The sequence below is a fragment of the Syngnathus leptorhynchus genome, chromosome 19 (assembly GCF_054491065.1).
Source record: "Syngnathus leptorhynchus isolate UIUO chromosome 19, UIUO_Slep, whole genome shotgun sequence".
Lineage (NCBI taxonomy): Eukaryota > Metazoa > Chordata > Actinopteri > Syngnathiformes > Syngnathidae > Syngnathus > Syngnathus leptorhynchus.
This window is the reverse complement of record NC_141213.1, coordinates 7,658,906-7,680,136: the sequence shown is the minus strand read 5'-3', so window position 1 is coordinate 7,680,136 and position 21,231 is coordinate 7,658,906. Positions and strand designations below refer to the sequence as shown.

General features: G+C 47.0%; 2 protein-coding genes across 3 annotated transcripts; both read left to right on the top strand.

The window, feature by feature from the left end:
• Positions 1 to 8,010: 8,010 nt before the first annotated feature.
• Positions 8,011 to 12,119, top strand: insig1 (insulin induced gene 1). 2 transcript variants are annotated; one of them, XM_085939183.1, is made up of 6 exons: positions 8,019 to 8,545; positions 8,623 to 8,971; positions 9,573 to 9,697; positions 9,791 to 9,957; positions 10,364 to 10,463; positions 10,923 to 12,119. In XM_085939183.1, exons 2-6 carry the CDS (start codon positions 8,629 to 8,631, stop codon positions 10,950 to 10,952), a joined length of 765 nt encoding a protein of 254 aa, XP_085795309.1. In that variant the 5' UTR covers positions 8,019 to 8,545; positions 8,623 to 8,628; the 3' UTR covers positions 10,953 to 12,119. The 2 variants fall into 2 exon arrangements, with proteins under 2 accessions (XP_085795310.1, XP_085795309.1); XM_085939184.1 differs by lacking the exons at positions 10,364 to 10,463; positions 10,923 to 12,119 and adding an exon at positions 10,051 to 10,343 and having other exon boundaries at positions 8,011 to 8,545; positions 9,791 to 9,990.
• A 6,694-nt stretch (positions 12,120 to 18,813) lies between these two features.
• Positions 18,814 to 20,504, top strand: en2a (engrailed homeobox 2a). Its single transcript, XM_085939409.1, has 2 exons — positions 18,814 to 19,345; positions 20,188 to 20,504. Exons 1-2 carry the CDS (start codon positions 18,814 to 18,816, stop codon positions 20,502 to 20,504), a joined length of 849 nt encoding a protein of 282 aa, XP_085795535.1.
• Positions 20,505 to 21,231: the final 727 nt, after the last annotated feature.

The window sequence follows — 21,231 nt, the reverse complement described above, 5'->3', positions numbered from 1 at the left end:
GCTCAAACAAAATGGGCGGGAAGCAAGTCGCTTCATTTCACTTTGCTGTTGCTCAACCAAATGACACGTTGACCACAAAAAGAGAATTTAGGCCGACTCGGAAGACAGAGCGCAGCCAGCTTCCTAATGGCTTCACGTCGCAATTGGGGCTCATTTAAGGGGAGCGTTTAATAGTTTGACAACAGCGGGCGGCCGAGGCTGGCTGGCTGGCTGGCGCGCTGGCTGTCATCACCGACACAATAACAAGAGATGGAAGTCAACTCGGCGTCGCGGCACAGGCAGGTGATTGAAGATGAGCTTACTCGTGCTTCGTTGCCATGGCAGCGAGGCCACAGGAGCACATTCTGTACATACATATATAGACAGACCGACAGACAGAGATAGATATGGATAGAGTGATTTGTCACATCTACATGAGGATCAGCTCTCCCGCTGAGACGGACGGGGTCTCATGCTAGCGGCCTGATTCGGATGCTTAGTCAAGGCCCACCCCCGAAACAGGCCAGCCCGTTTCTTAAGCCACGCTTAAGGTGAAAGTCATCAAATGTTCCTTTTTCAAACATGTGGGCCCTACTTTAACGGCTTCTGGCTTTTTGGAGGAGCTCCAACAAGTCATTGTGCTCATTGGACAGAACATTAGGGCCGCCTGCACTGCTCAACTTGTCAACAAAGTATCTCTGCTGCGCGCGCGCGACTGACGAAGGAGAATATAGATGCCGTCTCGCCATTCCCAAACCATGACAGATGTCATGAAAAGAGAAAAAAAACACAACAACAACAACAACAACCCACACGTAACTAATGAGTGGACCTTTTGTGCAATTTCCTATGAAATAGACTCAGTGAAACGGGATACAAGACTAGTATGTATAATTGATCCCGTTGCGACATCAGCTTGGGGCTGAATCCGAATAAAGTCATTGATTGAAAGATGTGCCACTTGATCTCAATAAATGGATGTTCTGGGCTACGTTCAAGCCTTTGGCTGCGCTGTGTCGGGAGCTGCTTCCTACTCTCAGCTTAACGAGAACCAACGTCCAGATAGCCCACCCGTTGGAATCACGGTGGGAGCGTCTTCCGACATCCCGACCCGTCAGAGCGAGATGTCTTGGAATCGGACGGACAGATCTCAAGCGAGCCAGCAAAAAAGAGAGCTGAGCAGATTCACAAGGTGAACCCAATTGGCCCTGGCTGACACATTTTCCTAATGAGCACTTCCATCTCACTTAGAGCAGTTCACGGTTGGACAGAATGGCTCCAATGCTAATATGTCAGGAATCCCATTTGATTTGGTCACGTCAAGGCTCTGCTCTGCCTCTGGCCTCGGGGCATGTTGGACAGTACAAATTGTGCCGTTAAAGACGTCGCCAGTTTCTGCAAACAAAACGTACATCTTCATATTCAGCTGCCTGGCTGCCTGGCTGCCTGGCTGCCTGGCTGCCTGGCTGTCTGCCTGGCTGCCTGGCTGGCTGGCTGCCTGCCTGCCTGGCTGCCTGGCTGCCTGCCTGCCTGCCTGTCTGCCTGGCTGCCTGGCTGCCCGGCTGCCTGCCTGTCTGCCTATCTGCCTGTCTGCTCACACATCAGCCATGATAGTCAAATATTTTGAGTGCGTTCATGGTTGACAGGTATGCTGCGTCTTATGGATTGCACATCTTTGGATGACAATTTGGCAGAGCGAGTTCTGCTCAGCACAATAACGAGCTAGCAGCAATTCCAAATTCTTCATTAAGCCATCGGCAGCCCATTTCTGCCTGGTGCGTGGGCTGGCGGAAAGGCTTTTTCTTCTAATTCGGTCGGGAACACCGACAGGAAAATGGAAGGGAACAATAGATGTTAGCGACAGCAGATTGGATGCTGAAAAATTCACCGTCAATTTCACAAGTGGCCGACCAGAAACGAGATGAGAACCTCGTCTGGGAATCCAATTTGTTGCACACACACACACACACACACACACACACACACACACACACACACACACACACACACACACACACACACACACACACACACACACACACGGGTGGCAAATATGCACATTTGTTAAACATCTGTGACAAAAGATGCAATTTTGCCGCTAATGAGGCTGGCTCTCTCTCATGCACATTAGCTTGCTTCTCCTGATGTTGGTTTTGCTCGGAGCAAGAAGCAATATCGGCGCCGGCCGCTTTTGTCATAAAAGCAGCCACAATTTCAATCCATGTCTTTTAGGCTGCGATTAGAACAAGGTAACTCAATCCAAGGTACGGATAAACGGCAACGCGCCAGCGTACGTAGCGTAAACCCAGCACGGGTCGACCCGTCGCCGCCACCGGTGTCTCGGCACCGGATGCTGACGCTGCTTAATAGGCCAAAGCGGACCCACGCCGAGTCGCCCGGGCCATGTGCGTATGCCGCCGCCCGCCCGCCCGCTGAGCTCCAACGCCGCCGTCTCTTTGTGACTTTGGATGACAACATTCCCAGGGGGTAAGGTAAAGCCAATCACAAACAACAAAGCAAAACCACTCGACCTTTGACAGACAGACGGACAGCAAATGTTTCGGGGGACCCAACGCAGCTTGGACCAGGGTTTATTGAGGAAAAGGCGAGTTGGAAGGGAAGATGAGGGGGAACTGGCAAACTAACATCACTTGACTGACCGGCTAACCGAAACAGACTTGACAAAGACAGGAACCAAAAAGACATGACCACAACAGACAGGCCTCTTATATCACGAGAGGCAGGTGACTGGGATTAGTACATGGATTGGGAGGTAGGGGCGAGCACACAGACCGTGGTGGCGAGGCGGCTGGAAAAAATGACGAGAGCCCCTCGTAATCAGAGGGAGCTGGCCTCGAGAAAGACGGCCATGTCGCTCGCTCGCTCGCCGGCCGGCTGGCTCGGCCACTCAAATCAGCGCATAGATCTTTGCCTGTCCTGCCGGATCAATTACCGCCACGCATCTCTTTGAATAAAAGAGCACGCACTGGTGTGAATACGAGCCGGGCCCCTCAAATAGACGCTAGGTCGGCGGAGAATGAATCAAAGGCTTGAGATCATCACAGCGAGCGAGGCACTCTGCGCGGAGATCAAAAGTAGAATATTTGTGCACCTGTTGTGGGCCGTGCTGGGAAGTTTCCCCACAAGCTAATAATGTTGCCTTTGGAGAACCAAATACACGGCGGCCGACAAAGTGTCAAACTTGAGATGTAAGAACCCCAGTGCTAGCTCGATTGATTGCTCATGTCATGGGAGGATTTGTGCTTGTGTTACTGAGACATCTTTTTCCAATCAAGACGGCAGACGTCAGCAGACGTCAGCAGACGTCAGCAGCAGCCAGCCGCGCTTCACGCTGGCTGGCTGGCTGGCTGGCTGGCTGGCTGGCTGGCTGGCTGGCTGGCTGGCTGGCTGGCTGGCTGGCAGCCAGCTTTTTGATATGTATATCACTGTCAATTATCATCCCGGTTTCACTCCCCCATTATCCGCAATTAGACCACAAGAGAACTTTTGTCATAATTGCCCGCCTCGCTGGATAGATGAATTAGCATTTTCCCCCTGCTCAGCGCAAACTCACTCGGAGACAATTGCTTTGTTGCCCGTGACCGAGCCGAGCGCTTGCACTCCGGCCTGCTTCCCGTGTGGCTATAGTGTTGAAGTCATAACGTGACAAAGCGTAGCGAGCAGATGACTACAGTGGCACGCAGATGACGAGAGAGTAAGACATCAAAAGCCATTTTTACTGATCATGAAATCAAAGTGAAACCGGCCCAAGTAGAAACTCCTCAACTCACTTTGGTGTACTTCACCAAGATGACACTAGGTGGCAACATGTACAACATGAAAAAACAAAGTTCCAGGACTACTGCCATAAACAGGGGTGGCACTATTCGGCATGCGCAATATGTGCCTTTTCTGATCATCAATATTGATTACAAAAGCACGCAGGTGGAAGGCGCTGTGACCTCCTGTGGCTTAGGTTGGCGTTGGCAGATGCTCCAGGTGCACACACACACACACACACACACACACACACACACACACACACACACACACACACACACACACACACACACACACACACACACACTCCTCCCTGACGTGATGGAATCTTTACTAGCCACTTATAAGAAATGCAGGCACGCAAACACTTGGGCCAAAAGTGTCCTCGTTTTGATTCCATGTGTCATCTCATACGCTGTTGCAATCATTTGCATCTATATTTTGCATTTTTATTGACATCTTCTTTTTCTTATGGTCTTCCATTTATATAAAACTGACTGTCAGTAGTTCAAATAATGGATGAAAAGCTTTTATATAATTAAATCTGTTTTTTGTTGAGTATTATTTTTACTATTCTGGCCCGGTATTTATTTCATGTGATTTTTCTGAAATATTTGTGTGCATGTATACCTAGTTTTATTTACGCTCCCCTTTTGTTCATTGGTGGGGTTTTTTTCTTCTATTGACTGTAATGTGTGTGCGCCCTCTGCTGGTGGCTGCACACTGACTGCATTGGCGTCACTCCCCATAAAATGCTTCTTTTTTTAAATGACATCTGGTTCTTTTCATTGCCGCCTTTCCCACAAAGCGGCGGCCACAAACAGCAACGGTTGTTCAACAATGATGTTGTTAAACATTCAAGCGGCCGCAGAGCGATGACCATAATACGGCTTCGTGAATATGACTTTCGTGACTGCAGTTGCCTTACTACGCTTTTCTCCTTGCAAACTTGAAGTGATTTTAAAAGTGCCTAACTTAGTGGGAGTTTCAAGAAATCATTCAAGTCAAAGTTAGCTATCAGCGACTTACTTCATGAAGCACATTCGGCAGCCGTCCAACGTAAGTCAAGCAATCAGGCACAACTTCGATAACACCATAAGAGCCAGCCAGAATGATATAAGAATTATGGAGAAATAGTAGTAGCTACTGGTAGTCTTGGCAGCATGCTAACTTAGCACATAACAAGTCATCATTCTCAATCTTAGCATCCATCCAGGTGACGTCCGATGAAAGGACAGCGCATCGAGCAGTCGGCTGGTGATGAGCGAGGATAACCACTGGCCGTTTGGGAGGCCTTCCGTTCCCGTCTTTGACGTCCGTGCACTGGAAGAGAACGGAGCTTTTGTGTACACGGGCTGGCTGGGCAAACTCACAGAGGTTCCTGATGTCATGGATCAGCTGCGCTCTCATTCATTGCATCTTATGCAACAGTTCCCTCGCACAGCAACGACTTTGGCCATCGGCCTATTGAATTTGACAAGAAGAAAAATGCTATTCCCTTCAAGGCGTCCCACGCTCTGGGAGACGAGCCGCTTGATGTTTCTCACCGAAATCGTTCCGCAACTTCGATGCAAAAAAGTACCACAGCTAAATATGAGATATGCTATCAGTAGTTGCTGTGGTCTGGCTGTGTGTCTGTCTGTCCGTCCGTCTGCGTCCAACAAGCTAATGAAAGGGATGAGCCATTTTTTGTGCGTCAACACCAAGTACAGATGACACACACCAATGTGATACAATATGATTCTGTTGTCTTAAAACTAAAAGCGAGCTGGCGCGCTCGCTCGCTAGCTATCTTAGTGCCAATGTAGCCAAAGGATGGATCATCTTGACACCTGAGTTTACTAAGACATTTACACAAGTAATCCACCACGCTTCACGACGGATTAGGATGTTTTCCTTCCCAGTTCACTCGCAGCGTTTAGGTGGAGAGAAAAAAATGACTTTGATAGATCAATTTAGCAAAGCTTCCCCGGCAGGCCTCCCTGTGTTAGCGACGTCTCAATGCCCTGCTAATCTTTGCCAAGTTGGACACGCTACTCGGCTTCCTGCCTTATCTTCTTCTTGATCCGCCCTTGGAAGGAAGGTGCAAAACATTGAGCATTTTCATGCTAATTGCAATGTGGCACGAGATATTTGGGTCCTCAGCCATCTTAGAAGGAATGAACTTTTGCCATCTTTTCCATATGATTCTATATTTTGCACACGGTTTGGGTTGCTTTTGAGGCCATTCCAGTCAAATGAAAGACATCGTGTACATGCTCCAACACTGATAAGCAATCATTCTCTGAATTGCCAAGTAGAAGAGCGAGGGAAAGGTATTCATGAGGGGAACACTTTTAGCCTTTCAGTCAGTCCTGAGGCGGAAAAACACATTTGGCTCGGACTGAAGCTTTTCTTGAGCGATGCACCACTTTTCCCCCCTTTTGTGAACTTCAGAGGCTCCAGCCAATAATCCGCGTGAGCACACGGACAGCTGAAATGGGGGAGAAAGGAAATATGACTGATCTGGAAGACTGACAAGAAAAGTAGTGTTTGAGAAAAGGCAGCGTGTCATTTCTCTCATAAAAGCTGAGCCATACCCGTTTGTCTGGTTAAAAGAGCTGCTCCGTCCGTGAGCCACGCAATTCAACAAAACGGTGACATTTAAATTGGACCTCCCGTTTCCAAGAAAGAAAAAAAAAAAGTCATTGGCTTTGGCCTGGAACAAATCTAAAGCGCCCCAACCAAACGCCACTCCGGGCTCGTCGGCTATGCGGTGCAAACATCCAAAATCCCACACCGCGCGGAATCAAATGGCAGATTTATCTGGAAAATGGAGTGATGACACGGTTCACAACTCCAACTACAAAGGTTGGCAGGCAGAATGAAAGAAGCGCCGTCCCTCCCTCCCTCGCTTGAGCAGGCAGCCGAGACCCCATACGGCGCTATCGCCCAACGCTAATACGTGCTGGGCTAAAAATGGACACGCTGAAGTGGGAGTTATTGTAACTCTTGCTCTTTGAGCCTCTGACAACAAACACAATTTCCTGTTTGGGGCGGGGAGTGTCTTGTTATCATCTAGAAATGGGCCACGGTCTGGACAAAAACACCTTGCTGAAAAAGGACAAGGCCTGCCTGGCTGGGCATTGAACCCGTGCGCGGCCTACGTTCGTGTTATCGAGCTGACGTGCGGCTTAACACGCCACGCCTCCTCGTGAACTTTGCTTCAACAACACGGGCAGCTGGACGGCGCACGGTAGCTACCGCTGACCTCGTTCCCAAAAGGCCGCCCGCCAAGCTATAAAAAGGTACGCATGTGGATTGTGACACGCAGAAGGATAGGACTGTCTTTACACTGGTATGTGCACTATTTCTCTGTTTGTAGCGCAAACAAATGAATTATCTGGGAAAAGAATTGAAAAAAACTCAATGTTACGGGAATTTGATGATGACGATAGGACTTTCTTCATCCCACAACAGCGCTACAAGTGCCAAATTTAAAAAAGGATACATCAGGACAAGTGCCACTAGCAGCGGTAGAGACAAAACACAATTGTATTTCATTGGGTTGATTTTAATTTGACAACGTTCTCCAATTTTGCACATGTACAATATGATTCAAGTACAGTACATTTCAAGTGGAATGATTCAGTGGGATTACAATTCCATTCCATATGGTACGGCTGTAGCTTTGACCATTTCAATGTGTAACAAGTCGACGGTGCTTACGTATTATCGGGAGGACCTTTGATTTTTACTTTTTCTTTTTTTTCACATGGTTTGTTGGTTAGTATGAAGATCTTTGATTTACCGCGCACTGAGGAAGAGGCTGTTGTGTTCCTTCAGGATCCTTACGTATTATTGGGAGGACCTTTGATTTTTACTTTTTCTCCGGGGCTATGGAGCTCCGGGGCTATGGAGCTATGGAGCTCCGGGGCTATGGAGCTCCGGGGCTATGGAGCTCCGGGGCTATGGAGCTATGGAGCTCCGGGGCTATGGAGCTCCGGGGCTATGGAGCTCCGGGGCTATGGAGCTATGGAACTATGGATCTCTGGAGCTATGGAAGTATGGATGATCCAGCACCCTCCGTGGCTGACCGCTGGTGCTCGGGGTCGTTCTGGCCTCCGGAATTACAAATGTAATGTTATCGTTTCAATAAATAATTTACTTTAATTTTTGAGTCGTTTTTTTAAAGGTCCTCCCGATAATACGTAAGTTTGAGTCGTTTTTTTTAAAGGTCCTCCCGATAATACGTAAGCACCAAGTCGACTGTAGTTTCCTTTCTTTTGAAAGTGGGGAAAAGAGGAGAGAACTGGTGGTGTTCGCTCTACTGCATTTTCATAGTCAAACCTTTCAGGAGAATTCCCATTTTCAAGGAGCATTTTTGCATTGCATTTGGTTAGTCGACTGGCGGCGTGGCGTGGCGGCGTGTCTTGTCGTGTGGTGTGGTGACTACTTCCGGTTGCTCCGCTCCGCTCCCGACTGTTGTTGTGGCGCATGGAGGGGTGGGGCGAAGGGCGTCATAAGACACAGCGCCCTCTGATTGGCCGGCGAGTCTCACCCGACCGACCCAGCTTTCTGGTCCAGTGTGGTTGTGTTGTGTCTGAAACAGAAGCTGTTTTTCGATTTCGACCGCGCCGCCGTGTTTTTAGCTCCCTCCCTCTCTCCCTCCCTCACTCCTTCTTCTCTCCCTGCCAGCGTGCTGACAATAATGTGAAGGAGCCACTCTGCAGTGGTGGGCCGAGAAAAACAACAACAACAAAAAGCCAAGTGACAGGCTACATCATCTGGCGAGCGAGAGATCGAGGTAAAGTAGAGACGGACGGTGACGTCACGCTTATTTTTTGTTGGGTTTCCTTTTTGCTAACCTCTTCATATTTTTAGTGCCAAATGTCCGGCGTGGATGAGCAATATTGGAGCTGCTCCCGTGCGCCGCAGTTGGAAGGCACTGGCACGTTGCCGCCGCCGCCGACCAACTGGTTGGCGTCCAAAGGCGAGGAAATGATGTCCATCATCACGTCGGTGCTGGGAAGCGCCTACAGCTCACTGCACCGCCACCGGACGTTCAACTTGATCCGTCGCGGCTTGGTGCTCTTCGCCGTGGGGGTGATCCTCGCCCTGGTGCTCAACTTGCTGCAAATTCAACGCAACGTCACACTCTTCCCGGAGGAGGTGATGACCACCTTGTTCTCGTCCGCCTGGTGGATCCCACCGTGCTGCGGCACTGGGGCAGGTGAGCTCCCCCGAAAAGAATCACCCGGCTTGCTTACTGGAAGTGTTGTTTTACATGAAAGTGGGCCACACGCGTGCGCTGGGGGCAATCGCATGGTAATGATTCGTTCGTTGGCTATGATATGACTTGGCGGCGGTGGCGGCTTACTATGGTGGGCTTCTGCCATGTTGATTCCTTCCACACGTAAGTAAGGGTTAAATGGAGGCAACTTTGTGGCACTTCAGCTATCCTCGCGCTCCCATTGGCTGCCAAGAGCAGGATGCGAGGCGAGCCGCGCGCTCATTGGGCCGAGTCATAACGGGTGATGCGGGGCGGGGCTTTGAAGGGGGGGGGGGGGTGGCTTTGTTTGTTTGAAGGAGACGTGACGGGAAAGGACGAGAACATTTGAACGCCTTTCAAACAATTCATGGAAACATGTCATATGGATAATTGTTTCTCTTTGGAGGAAAAATAAAAGTCCCTTTTATCAAACTATACTAACATGAACCTTTTTAAAAGACATGAATGTATTTCCTCTTTTCATGTGTGCACACTCAGCAAAATAACACTACTTTGCAAGACTTTTTTTTTTTTTTTTTTCCTTTCCCTCGCCCGCCGGCAGCGGTGGTGGGCCTGCTATACCCGTGCCTGGACAGCCATCTTGGCGAACCGCACAAGTTCAAGCGAGAATGGGCGAGCGTCATGAGGTGCATCGCCGCCTTTGTGGGCATCAACCACGCCAGCGTCGTATCCTTGCAATAATCAACCTGAATGTCCCTTAAGGGAGCCGTGTAGAAATATTTGACAATCAACTTGTCCCTAACTTGGCACTTCAAACAGAAACTGGACATTGACAACAGTGTGCAGTTGTCGCTCACCCTGGCCGCCCTTTCGCTGGGCTTGTGGTGGACCTTCGACCGCTCACGTAGTGGCTTTGGCTTGGGCGTCACCACGGCCTTCCTCGCCACCGTTTTTACTCAGCTGCTGGTCTACAACGGCGTCTATCAGTACGTAAACACATCATCAAACACACAGTAGAGGTCGCTGGTCTACAACGGCGTCTATCAGTACGTAAACACATCATCAAACACACAGTAGAGGTCGGAATTTTCCGAGAACGCGATCGATAGTCCAGGGAGGGAAACCGTCTCGCTGGAATTGTAAAGATACTTGAGAAAAGAGCACCGTCACGTCACAAGTTGACCTTTATGAGAAGAAAGAAAACACATGACCACCAGGTGAACATAAACAGCAACATCATCGGCGACAAGAGACAGTACAAACGTTTTGGCGCTTGTGTCGTCATTTGCGAGAAAAAGACACGAGAGCGGTCGAAATGTAGAAGCTGCACAAGCGCAATTGTCGGTCACAGAAGTCAATGCCTTTCAGCAAGTTCGTCATTGTGTGACGCAGGTATACGTCTCCCGACTTCTTGTACGTGCGCTCCTGGCTGCCATGTATTTTCTTTTCTGGCGGCGTCACCGTGGGAAACATCGGACGCCAACTGGCCATGGTACGTCCCGTTTTCAAAGTCCGCTTTATCTGTTCGGACTGTCGTGCGCTTGCTTGCTTGCTTACTTCATTTTAGCACTGCACTGCGCGTTCAAATGATTGCAGTCATTTTTCAAAGCAGTCGCTAGAGCTGTGAGTGAGTGAGTGAGTGAGTGAGTGAGTGAGTGAGTGAGTGAGTGAGTGAGTGAGTGAGTGAGTGAGTGAGTGAGCGAGCGACAGGCACGGCCGGACGCGTTTTGCACCTGACGCTTAAACATTTCAAGTTGACGATGCCGCCGCAAATTGGACCTCGGCCGTTTGCCAACGTGCAATGAAAGGTTTTACAGAGCAGCCGAGCTTTCAGTCTTTTGTCTGAGTTTTCAATGGAAGACTAGGTGAAACGAGCACGCAAAGGCAGGCACTTAGTATGAGTTGTTTCTTTCTTCATGATCGCATTTGAACGAACGTTTCCCCCCCACAGGCTAGTGTTGAGAAGCCGCACAGCGACTGAAGGCAACGGACCCACGTGCCCACCTCAGCAGGATGGACAGTGTTTGCCTTCTTTCTTATTTGTACTTCATCGGCGGCCGGTTTGACTTTGAAGACAATAACCTTTGGAAGGGAAACTTTCTGGATTTTGGTTATTTTAGCATGCAGTGAATTGAGACTTTTTTTTTTTCCTCACTTTTTGCCTGCCTTCTTTAAAGTGACTCTACCGCATTGTGGAGAGAGGAATGAGGAGCAACAGGAAATGTCCCCAGGAGTGCCAATTTGGCTAGTTGCTAACTAGCCTGACGCCTGCAAGATATGATTATCTCCTTGTGTGCTTACAGCTAATTAAGCAATGGAATTAGGTTGCGACATTTCTGTTGTCAACCAACTGACAAGATGATCTTCTCATAAATGGAAGAGAAAAACTTTGATTTGAATATCTGATGCTGGAGAAATAATCAGCTAGTTGTGTCATTCTCATTACAATGACATTACATTACATTTATTACATTTATACATTAATTACATTATGTCCAGCAATTAGCCAGTATTAGAGGAACAGCCTCCAGAATTGATCCAGTATAAGCAGAGTAAAAAAAAACACCAAATTCTGAACCATTACCAGCGCCATGAAAGTCATTCCTTAACTGGTCCCGGGCGTCACGCAGATGTGAATTTGTATCAAGAAAATGCGAGTCAGAAACGAGTCGGTGCGTGCGGCAGTCGGGAGAACAAAAACCCGGCCGGTATCCAAAGAATGGACGGACGGACGGAGTTGATCTGTCTGTGCGTCGAGCGTTTCGGGAAGGCCGAAGAGGAGCTTTGCAATCTGTGATTGCCCGTGTATTGTCTGTCTGTGTGTCACATGGTGTTCTTGCTTTTGTCACTTTGGAGCATTGTGCGGGGGTGATGGGTGACTTGTATAACAAATGGCGGCCATCCATACATATTCAGGTGTTACGACTGTCAGTATGTTAACTTGGGGAGAGGTGAAGTGCAATCAGGCCAATTCCTATTTATTATCATGTCACGAGGCGGGATGATGCATCATTGATCCGCTCTGTTGCATTTCAGAAGCTTGACTTTGGTTTTGAGGTGATGAAGCACCTCCTTTGTGATTTGGTCGATTAGCCTTTTTTTTTTTTTTTTTTAAACTTGACCTGAAATAAAATACGTATGGAAATGATGACTGCCGTGTTTATTGTGGAATCTTGGAGGGGGAATGGGGCGGATGGATAATCAGTGCCGGTGCCTGCGTGGCTGCCTACCTACCTGCGTAGGGCTGCCTGCCTGTCTGTCTGTCTGTCTGTCTGTCTGTCTGTCTGTCTGTCTGTCTGTCAGGGTCCCCACTCGCTTTTGTGGAGCTGAAAGTAGTGGATAGGAGAAAAGAATCAGAGCTAGTTCGAGCTGAGAAACAACCAACGACATGTAGTGATGTGCTATTACCACAAGATGTCAGCATCGGTCCTCAGCTCGGCCCGACACTTATCACAGCCCTAGTGGAGAGACGAAGAATAGCACACAATACATTGACTTTACAATACAGTCTGTACATGTTTTTAATGCGTGTTAAAAACCAGATGACGTGTGACGTCACTCAGACCTGCGATTGTAAAGATTTGCCCCTTGCTGTATGATGTGACTACAGTGCCGCCCGCTTCAGAAGCGCTCTCAAAAAACATTTTCGAATGATTTCAATGTGGGACGTCATTTGATTTTGATTGCAGTAAATGTTTGAAACTTCATTTCATTGACTTACCGACATCACTTATTTGATGTACGTTAGCTACATATTCGCTTTCTTATTGACTTGTGCCTATTCATTTACTTTATCTCGGGAGATTGTTCAAGTTTAGTTCCAAGATCATTATGAAACATTTCTTCCAACATGTATGATAAGCGCCATCATAATGAATGATTCAATTAGACAGTAGTTTTCAAAGAAGCAAATGTTGCTTGGCAAAAAAACAACAACGTCACAACAGGAACGTTTGCATAGGGTCTTTTCAAAAACTCCACAGAAGTCAAACGTGGGTTACTTTTCCTTTTTCATGCCGCTCAATTCGACCTGGCAAAAGTCAGCACGCAAGTACGGACATCATATGCGCCACGCCGTTCGTTGGCTCAAAACAACTTAGGTGCAGCCAAGGTGAAAGGGCCGGCCGGGGCGACCCTATTTTAGCCGGCGTCGAGCGAAGCCACACAGGGAGAGAGCGGCTCGGGTGACCGACCGAGCGAGCGAGCGCTTTCGTAGCCCCGACCTGCGGGGGAGGAGGAGGAGGCTCCGCCGCCACCCGCCCGCAAATAACCTAAGACGCATTGTTGTCATCCCATACGCCAGTGGTAGGCAATTGGGGTCCTCGAGGGAGGGCCACCGGGCCGCCGGTGTCCTGCATGTTTTCTAGGTGTCCCTGCTGCTGCAACACACCTGATTCAAATGATCACGATTGTTATCCAGCTTCTGCAGACCTTGCTAATGATCTATCGGGTGTGTTGCAACAGGGTGGTGGGTGACATAGAAAACATGCAGAACACCGGCCCGGTGGCCCTCCCTCCAGGACCGGAATTGCCTACACCTGCCAAACTATTTGCTTTTCGCAATGGGGCGCTATTTTTTAGACTAGAATGCCATTCACAATGAACGAATTTCCCTATCAAGTTCATATCATTTTATTGCGACTTCATCATCAGTATTTTATTGGTTACTGCAAACACTTCAATATTTACACCAACCCTTTGAAAAACGAGAACCGCAACATCACAGTTTTGCAGAATCATTTGCGCAAAAAGTCGCTGGTTTTTGGCATACATTTAGCCACTTCATAAGGTGCAGCCCAAGAAAGGAAAGGAGAACTCCAAACTTTCCATTATATGAATAACTCTAGGTAGGCAATTTAACTGACTCTCGTAGGTACACTTGAATGAAATCCCCCAGGCAGAAAAAACCCCCAAAATAAATCTGCCTGGCAACAGCAGCTAAAAATAAATACAAGCGTAGAATTGGATTTGAGTTGACTTTTGTCACTGTTTTTCTATTCCAAATTCCGTGACGCACACCTGGCCTCCCTCGCGGGTGTAAAGTGCTTTTCCACCTGCCCCGCCGAAAACGGGGCGCAGGAAGTGGGGGACAGGTGCACGAGGTATGTGGACCATCATCCCAAGATCGAAAGCTCGGAAGCTCGAAAGCTCGGCAGCCGCCTGCCCCACCACCGACACCAACGCAGGCACGCACGCCTCACGGGCCACAGTGCAGCGCTGCTGGTACCCAGCCACTCACCCACTCTGACGTAGAAATGAAAGAGTATCACTATTTTTTGAAAAAGGAACTATTTTGGGGTTTTCACTCAAAGTCCTCGATTTCTATTTGTTACAATGAAAATCAACTTCAATACAATAGCAATTGTTACATGTTTCACTATCAAATCATTTTTCCACTGTTAATTTCAACGTGTTTTTCGATGTGGAATGTATCAACAATGTATAAAAACGTATCAATGTATCAATTCAATGGTTTTTTTTTCCTCAAATGAATGAATCCACAATGTTAAATTGCAAGATACGAATGATACGTATTTTTCCCATTAGAATATTGTCAAAAGCATAAATGGAGATTTATTGTTCACAATAATTTAAGTTGATTTCAACTTTGCCTAATATGACGAATTGAAGACGTTGACCATAAATTATTTCATATTTCGTTAGTATTTGATTGGATATTGAAGTTTTTCCATTAAAAGATTTAACGTTGCCATAAATGATGGATGTACACGGCAACACATTTTAAAATCGATATTTATATCGTGATATTTAACTTCCATTTAGTATATTTACTTTTTCCAACATTATAGTTCACAATTTCAAAATGTTGCAGGAGAGTCGAAAACTATTTAGATATGATATATTTTCCTTCCGGTACATGAATATGTTGATTCAAATAACTCAAATAACTTTATTATTTAAGTACTTTAAATGAGCATTTTTTTATTTTTTCAATTTTTCTATATTGCTTCAAAACGTGAACATTTGAACAGAAGGCTTTTTTTTGGGGGGGGGAAATCTTATTTTAAATAGCATCACATTTTGAATCAAAGTTCCCTTTTCCAACGCTTCGAGACTGCGATCGGTCCTCTGTTCATGCGCTTTGCTTATTGGCTGGGAACTCTCACGTGGGTCCCCTCCCTGCCTAATCTTGACCATTTTGCCTTCCTTGCATTCACTATATAGTAAAACTGGGAAAAAAAACCCTATTTTTTCCGAACGTCGTGACGTCACGACAGTCTGACGTCTAAATACGTACGAGGGAGCATGTTTGCAATACGGTAAACGGAGTGGGAGGGAGGGAAAGAAAAGGCAATCCCTTCCGATAACTTTTTAATCCTTGTGATTGCTGTGCCGCATTCGGGATTGTCACTTAAGTGCATGAGCACAAACGCCTGCACGAGCAATTAAGGCCGTGTTGGAAGCCTCGCACAGCAGCACTCATGACAGCACAAAACTCACAATGACTTTTTCTTTGTTTGTTTGATTTAATTCGATATTTTCTACTAAACCAAACAAATGTGTCATCATATTTTGCTAAGAATGCCAATTTGCTCATCATTTATTTTCATCTTTTTCTTTTTCTTCCTAATGGGTCTGACCCCTGATGTCACAAAACTTCCGGGTTCGAACAGGCACACAAAAACAAATCATACACGCGGGTCAACCAAAGAGAGAGGGCTGATTGGGGGCTCTTTCACACTGTGTCAAAGGCACCGGAAGCAGCAGGATCTGTGTGTGCGTGTAGAAGGGGGGCTGAAATGGGGATATTTTACAGACAGCCCCCCCCCCCTTTTTCTTCAGCACGGGGTGGGGGAAGGATTCGCCCTGTGATCTGGCACACATGACGTCCATTCACAAATCTTCCTTGTGTGCATCATCTTTTGTCGTGTACCATTACTACAACACGCACGCACGCACGCGCACAACACACACACACACACACACACACACACACACACACACACACACACACACACACACACACACACACACACACACACTTCTGAAAGTGGGTTATGGGAGCTGAAGGACACCGCACATGCGCACAAGATGTGTATAGTATAGCAGCGAGTGGGGCTGCATGCCAATTGGCTGCACCCAAAAAATATTGGACGGCACATTTGGAGGCGCTAACACACACACACACACACACACACACACACACACACACACACACACACACACACACACACACACACACACACACGCGCGCACCAGAATGTCACTCTGTATTATTTTTAACAATCAATTACAAATGGTGCAGATTTAACTAAAGCTAATAATAGTAATAATAATCATTCAACCAAGCGTGAAAAGTGGCAGTCTTGCAGTCATGATGCTTCATTAAAAACTGCGTGTCTTTATCAGGTTAGAAAAAACACAAATAAAAACACACCTTAGATTTCCAAGTACTACCATAATGATCAACATTAGAAAGCAGTGCTAAATGTTGAGCCAGAGGTTTTATCCCTACTAATGAAATCACCCGAGTGAGATCATTTCAATAAACGTGAAAAATGACTCAAAGCCATGCAGAATGGAAAGCAATGTCAGATTTTTTTTGCTTTGCCATTATATTCCTTTTGTGATTCAAAAGTCTACTTTTGACGACAAATTTCTACTTTGACAAATGGACATTTCAAGTATATGTTGGAGTCTTTTTGTTGACACCAAGTTGAGCTATTGAATTTGGAATAATCCTGCTGGTGTGATCGTAGTAATACGTACACTGATGAAAAACAGCTAGGCTCAAAAGTGAACGAGCAGAACATTTGCAGGTCGTGTGCATGTGTGTGTGTGATTCTCTTTTCTGTGGAAGCAAGCAAGCCCGGCCAGCGGCCGGCCGACCGGCCGCTGGCCGGCATCTCGTTCCTCTATTGTGTGCTGCTCATTTAGCGCCTTCCTTCCACTCACAGCGTGACAACACTGTGAGTGTGTGCGTGTGTGTGTGTGCGTGTGGGGTGCGCTCGCATGGCACTATTCCACATGATTTGGGCAAAGGCCCGAAAATGCAACAATTTGTTTGGTAAACATCCACAGGTCCTTGAAGATGAATAATAACAAAAGTAGAATCCAGTGATACACACTCACCACCCTCCCTCGATGGAGCGCTCCTTCCCCCAAAGTGTGCTCTCTCCTCGGCTCGGACGGGTTCGGTGTGGCCCCCCCGCCCCGGGCGAGCATGTGTCGTCTGTCCCGAAAGGAGAGGAGAGGCACAGAAAGTTGCTCGGCAAAAGTTAGGCCCAAAAGTTTTGTCTTTGGCGGGGGCCCCCCCCTCCCCGAATGTCGGTGTGCATCAGTGGTTTTCTTTTTAAAGGGGATATGGCCCACAGGCCAGCGTGGGAACACTTAAAGGAGAGAGAGAGGGGGGGGAGAGAGTGAGGAAAAAAAATAGACACATATGTATATTATTATTAAAATGTACTACAGCGTGGACTATATTTATCAGAAAGCTTGGCATTTCTTTTCAAAAAATATAGAACCGTTTTTTTCATTCATCCATGGTGCTAGTGAAAATGTTCCTTCAATTTTGCAATCTATTTGCCTTGCCGTCGGGCCACTATTTATTGAGCGCAACGTCAATCATCGATAGACAACCTACGGCTTATGGGCTACGTATTTAATTCATGTGTATTGTTTTGCAAACCTATCAAAATTCAGGTGTCCTTTAATAGGTTCCTATTATGCTTAAAAAAAAAAGTGATGCATAATCTGCAGTGTCTCAGTCCAATTTTAATTGATTTGGGATCTTTTTGTTTTTTGCCCTGGACTATTTGGGTTCATACAAGATATGAAAGGTATGGCTGGTGGGCCAGATAAAGGCCCCGCCCTCGACAGAATTTTAAAAAGAAAACCTGGCGAAAGGTTTCTATTTCAGTGCATTCAAATGCAGAATAAATGTCTGCTATTAAGACAGGCCCCTTCCTGTGTTTTGAGGAAAACGTTTTCCTATTTTGACATCCTAAATTGGGTACAACACAGGTTTATGATTCCATAGTATATATATATATATATATATATATATATATATATATATATATATACTAGTTAGGTGTAAGAATCATTGCCAATAGTCAAGTTGGCTGCCATTTCATCTTTAAGAACGCCTTGTTAAATGTATGAAGACTGTTGACTGTCACTTGCATGGCTGTTTTGGCATTTCTCTGTTATCATGATTTAGAATTTGATTGGATATACGTTGGGCGAAAAGAGAGCCTCCAAGTGGATTTGGAAAAGGCAAGAAAGGAGGCGTGCGCGCAGAGCTTGAGAGCCCACGTCACGTGGCCTGGCTCCTGGCCTGCCATTGGTCGGAGGCACGTGTCTGGGAGGACGGGGGGGAAACGTCACTCAAGGGGGCTTCTCGTATGGAAAATAAGAAGCAAACTCCAGAGTGAGTATTAAGCGCATCACTTTTTTTTCCTCGAGCCTCTCTATTTAGTTTAGTCGAGGCTGTTCGCCGCGCGCGGACGTCTCCGTTAATGTGCGCAAATGTCTCAGGCGCACTTATAAGATAAGGGCAGCAGCGGCAGCAGCGGCAGCGCAAGCAAGGAGGGCTATTATGTCCAAAAAGTATGCTTTTTTCCCTGGACGCTACCGCGAGGCTGTGCATGGCGCTCTCTAGCCATTGTTAATTTTTCTTTTTGTAAAAATTCAATCGGGCCGCCGCGCCGCCCCCCACCCCGAACTTGCGCGCCGCCGGCCGAGGGAGAGCGACAAAGGGGTTAACGTATAGAGCGCATATATATATATATATATATATATATATATATATATATATATATATATATATATATATATATATATTAAAATAAAAAAATAAATAAATAAAAAAAGACGAGATGGAAGAGAACGAGCGCGGCAGCAGAGACGAGGCGGATCGGCACGAGTCGGCGGAATCTAACAGAGCCATCCTGCCGCTGCTGCAGGTGCAGGGCAACGCGCAGAACCCGCACCGGGTCACCAACTTCTTCATCGACAACATCCTGAGGCCGGACTTCGGACGCAAAAAAGACACCGGAGCGATCCAGCAGCACCAGCACCGGCGCGGGGAGAGTACTTTGTCGCCGCCGCTGCCACCGCCACCACCGCCGCCGCCAGAGAGCCTCGGCAGTCCCGCAGCGCCTCAGACCGAGCCGGTCGGCAGCACGGTGCCCACGGAGGGCACCTCCACGCCTCACGCGGACACCGGCGCCAAGAAGCCAGCCATAGCCGCCGAGGAGCCCTCAAAAGCCCGCGGGGAGAGCGGAGACCAGTGCCTAAGCTCGGACTCGGACAGTTCCCAAGCCAGCGCCAACGCAGCCCCGGTCCAGCAGCCCATGCTGTGGCCCGCCTGGGTGTACTGCACCCGCTACTCGGACAGACCCTCTTCAGGTGGGTGCATGGGCACGCGAACCCCGAGCAGACCCGGAACGCCGCCCGCCGACATCGAGCGAGATGCGTTAGGGCCTCAACGCAGCCGTGTTTACCTTTTCCATTTCTAACAAAGCCACAGATTGATTTTTTAAAATCAAAATAATGAAATTATATATATATATATATATATATATATATATATATATATATATATATATATATATATATATATATATATAATATATATATATATATATATATATATATATATATATATATATATATATATATATATATGGCGTCGGGGGGGGGGGGGGGGAATAATGCATGCGAGTCGCCTTTTATTTCTTTTTAACAATTTCTATTGTTGCGCATTGCTAGTCTGGCAAATAACTCAGCAAGATGATTTTTTCTCTCTCTCATACATGCGTTATTTGTTCGTCCACTTTTTTTTTCTGTGTGTCAAGTTGCGTAGAACTAAGTTCACAGAAAACCAAAATGTATACGAGTGTCGTGCGTGGATCAAAATGAGTGTAGTACAACTTGTTCTCATGCATTATGTAGCTGGAGGTGGCGACTACTAGGAGTTGTAGAGTTTACGTGTGCGTGCGTGCGTGCGTAGGAGACACGCATTTAATATTTAGTACGAGAAAGAAAGCATTGCACCACATAGCGGGATTTGTCATGCATCTTAACATCAGTAGAATATAATCATCAGAAATAAAGTAGAAATTGAGCGCTAAATATGTGCATGTGAATGATTGCAAATCAAATAAATTTGGAACATGCATTCCAAGCGCTTTGGCCATAACGTGGCTGGATTATAATCCAACATAAGCGGTAGATTGCTTGGGTTGCAGGTCCGAGATCCCGCAAACCAAAGAAGAAGAGCACCAGCAAGGAGGACAAACGACCGCGCACGGCCTTCACCGCCGAGCAGCTGCAGAGACTCAAGACCGAGTTCCAGACCAACCGCTACCTGACCGAGCAGCGGCGCCAGAACCTGGCCCAGGAGCTGGGCCTGAACGAGTCCCAGATCAAGATCTGGTTCCAGAACAAGCGGGCCAAGATCAAGAAAGCCAACGGGGGCAAGAACGCGCTAGCCCTGCACCTGATGGCCCAGGGCCTTTACAACCACGCCACCGTCACTAAGGACGACAAATCCGACAGCGACTGAACAGCGAGCGCCCCCCCCCCTCTACACTGTTGAAAAAAATACACCATTTGTTTTGAGGCCAAATCGATCGTTTCACTCAGAACGACTTGCAAATAGAAATGCTTGGCGCCACAAAAGAAATGCTTTTGTTTTTTTACTTCAAGTGACAATTCTGCAAACTCAACCCAACAGCAAAACTGTCAAATGGCCCACTTTCAACTTCCGAGCTCACCCAACAGTGTAGGGTTAGGGTTGAATTTCGAAATCTAAAGAGTATAGAGAAGCCAGTCCACATGATCAAGAAATATTAAGATGCAATAATATCAGCCAGCAACAAGGGCCAGTTTAAGAGAGACTATACCAGCATAAATCCAGAGTCTGCAATATCATGTCGATACACGAAGATGCTGTATAAAGTTGTCACTGTCTGCTGACGACCCCCCCCCCACCCCACCCACACACAACCAAACAGGAGCTCCTAATTAATCAATTACTTATGAATGCCATCATCTGGTACACATATATATGATATAATGATTGTCATTTTTACATCCGGCACTTCTATGAAAAGTAACAAGTCCAAAGAATGTTTTTTTGTTCGGTTGTTGTTGTTGTTGTTGTTGTTGTTGGTCCTGCTGCATCAAGGCTACTGTGAATTTATAATCAATGCTAACTAACATCTTGTTTTTAAATCATGCATAGATATGAAGAGAAGTATATGGCATTATTTTCTAACATATGTGTGCGT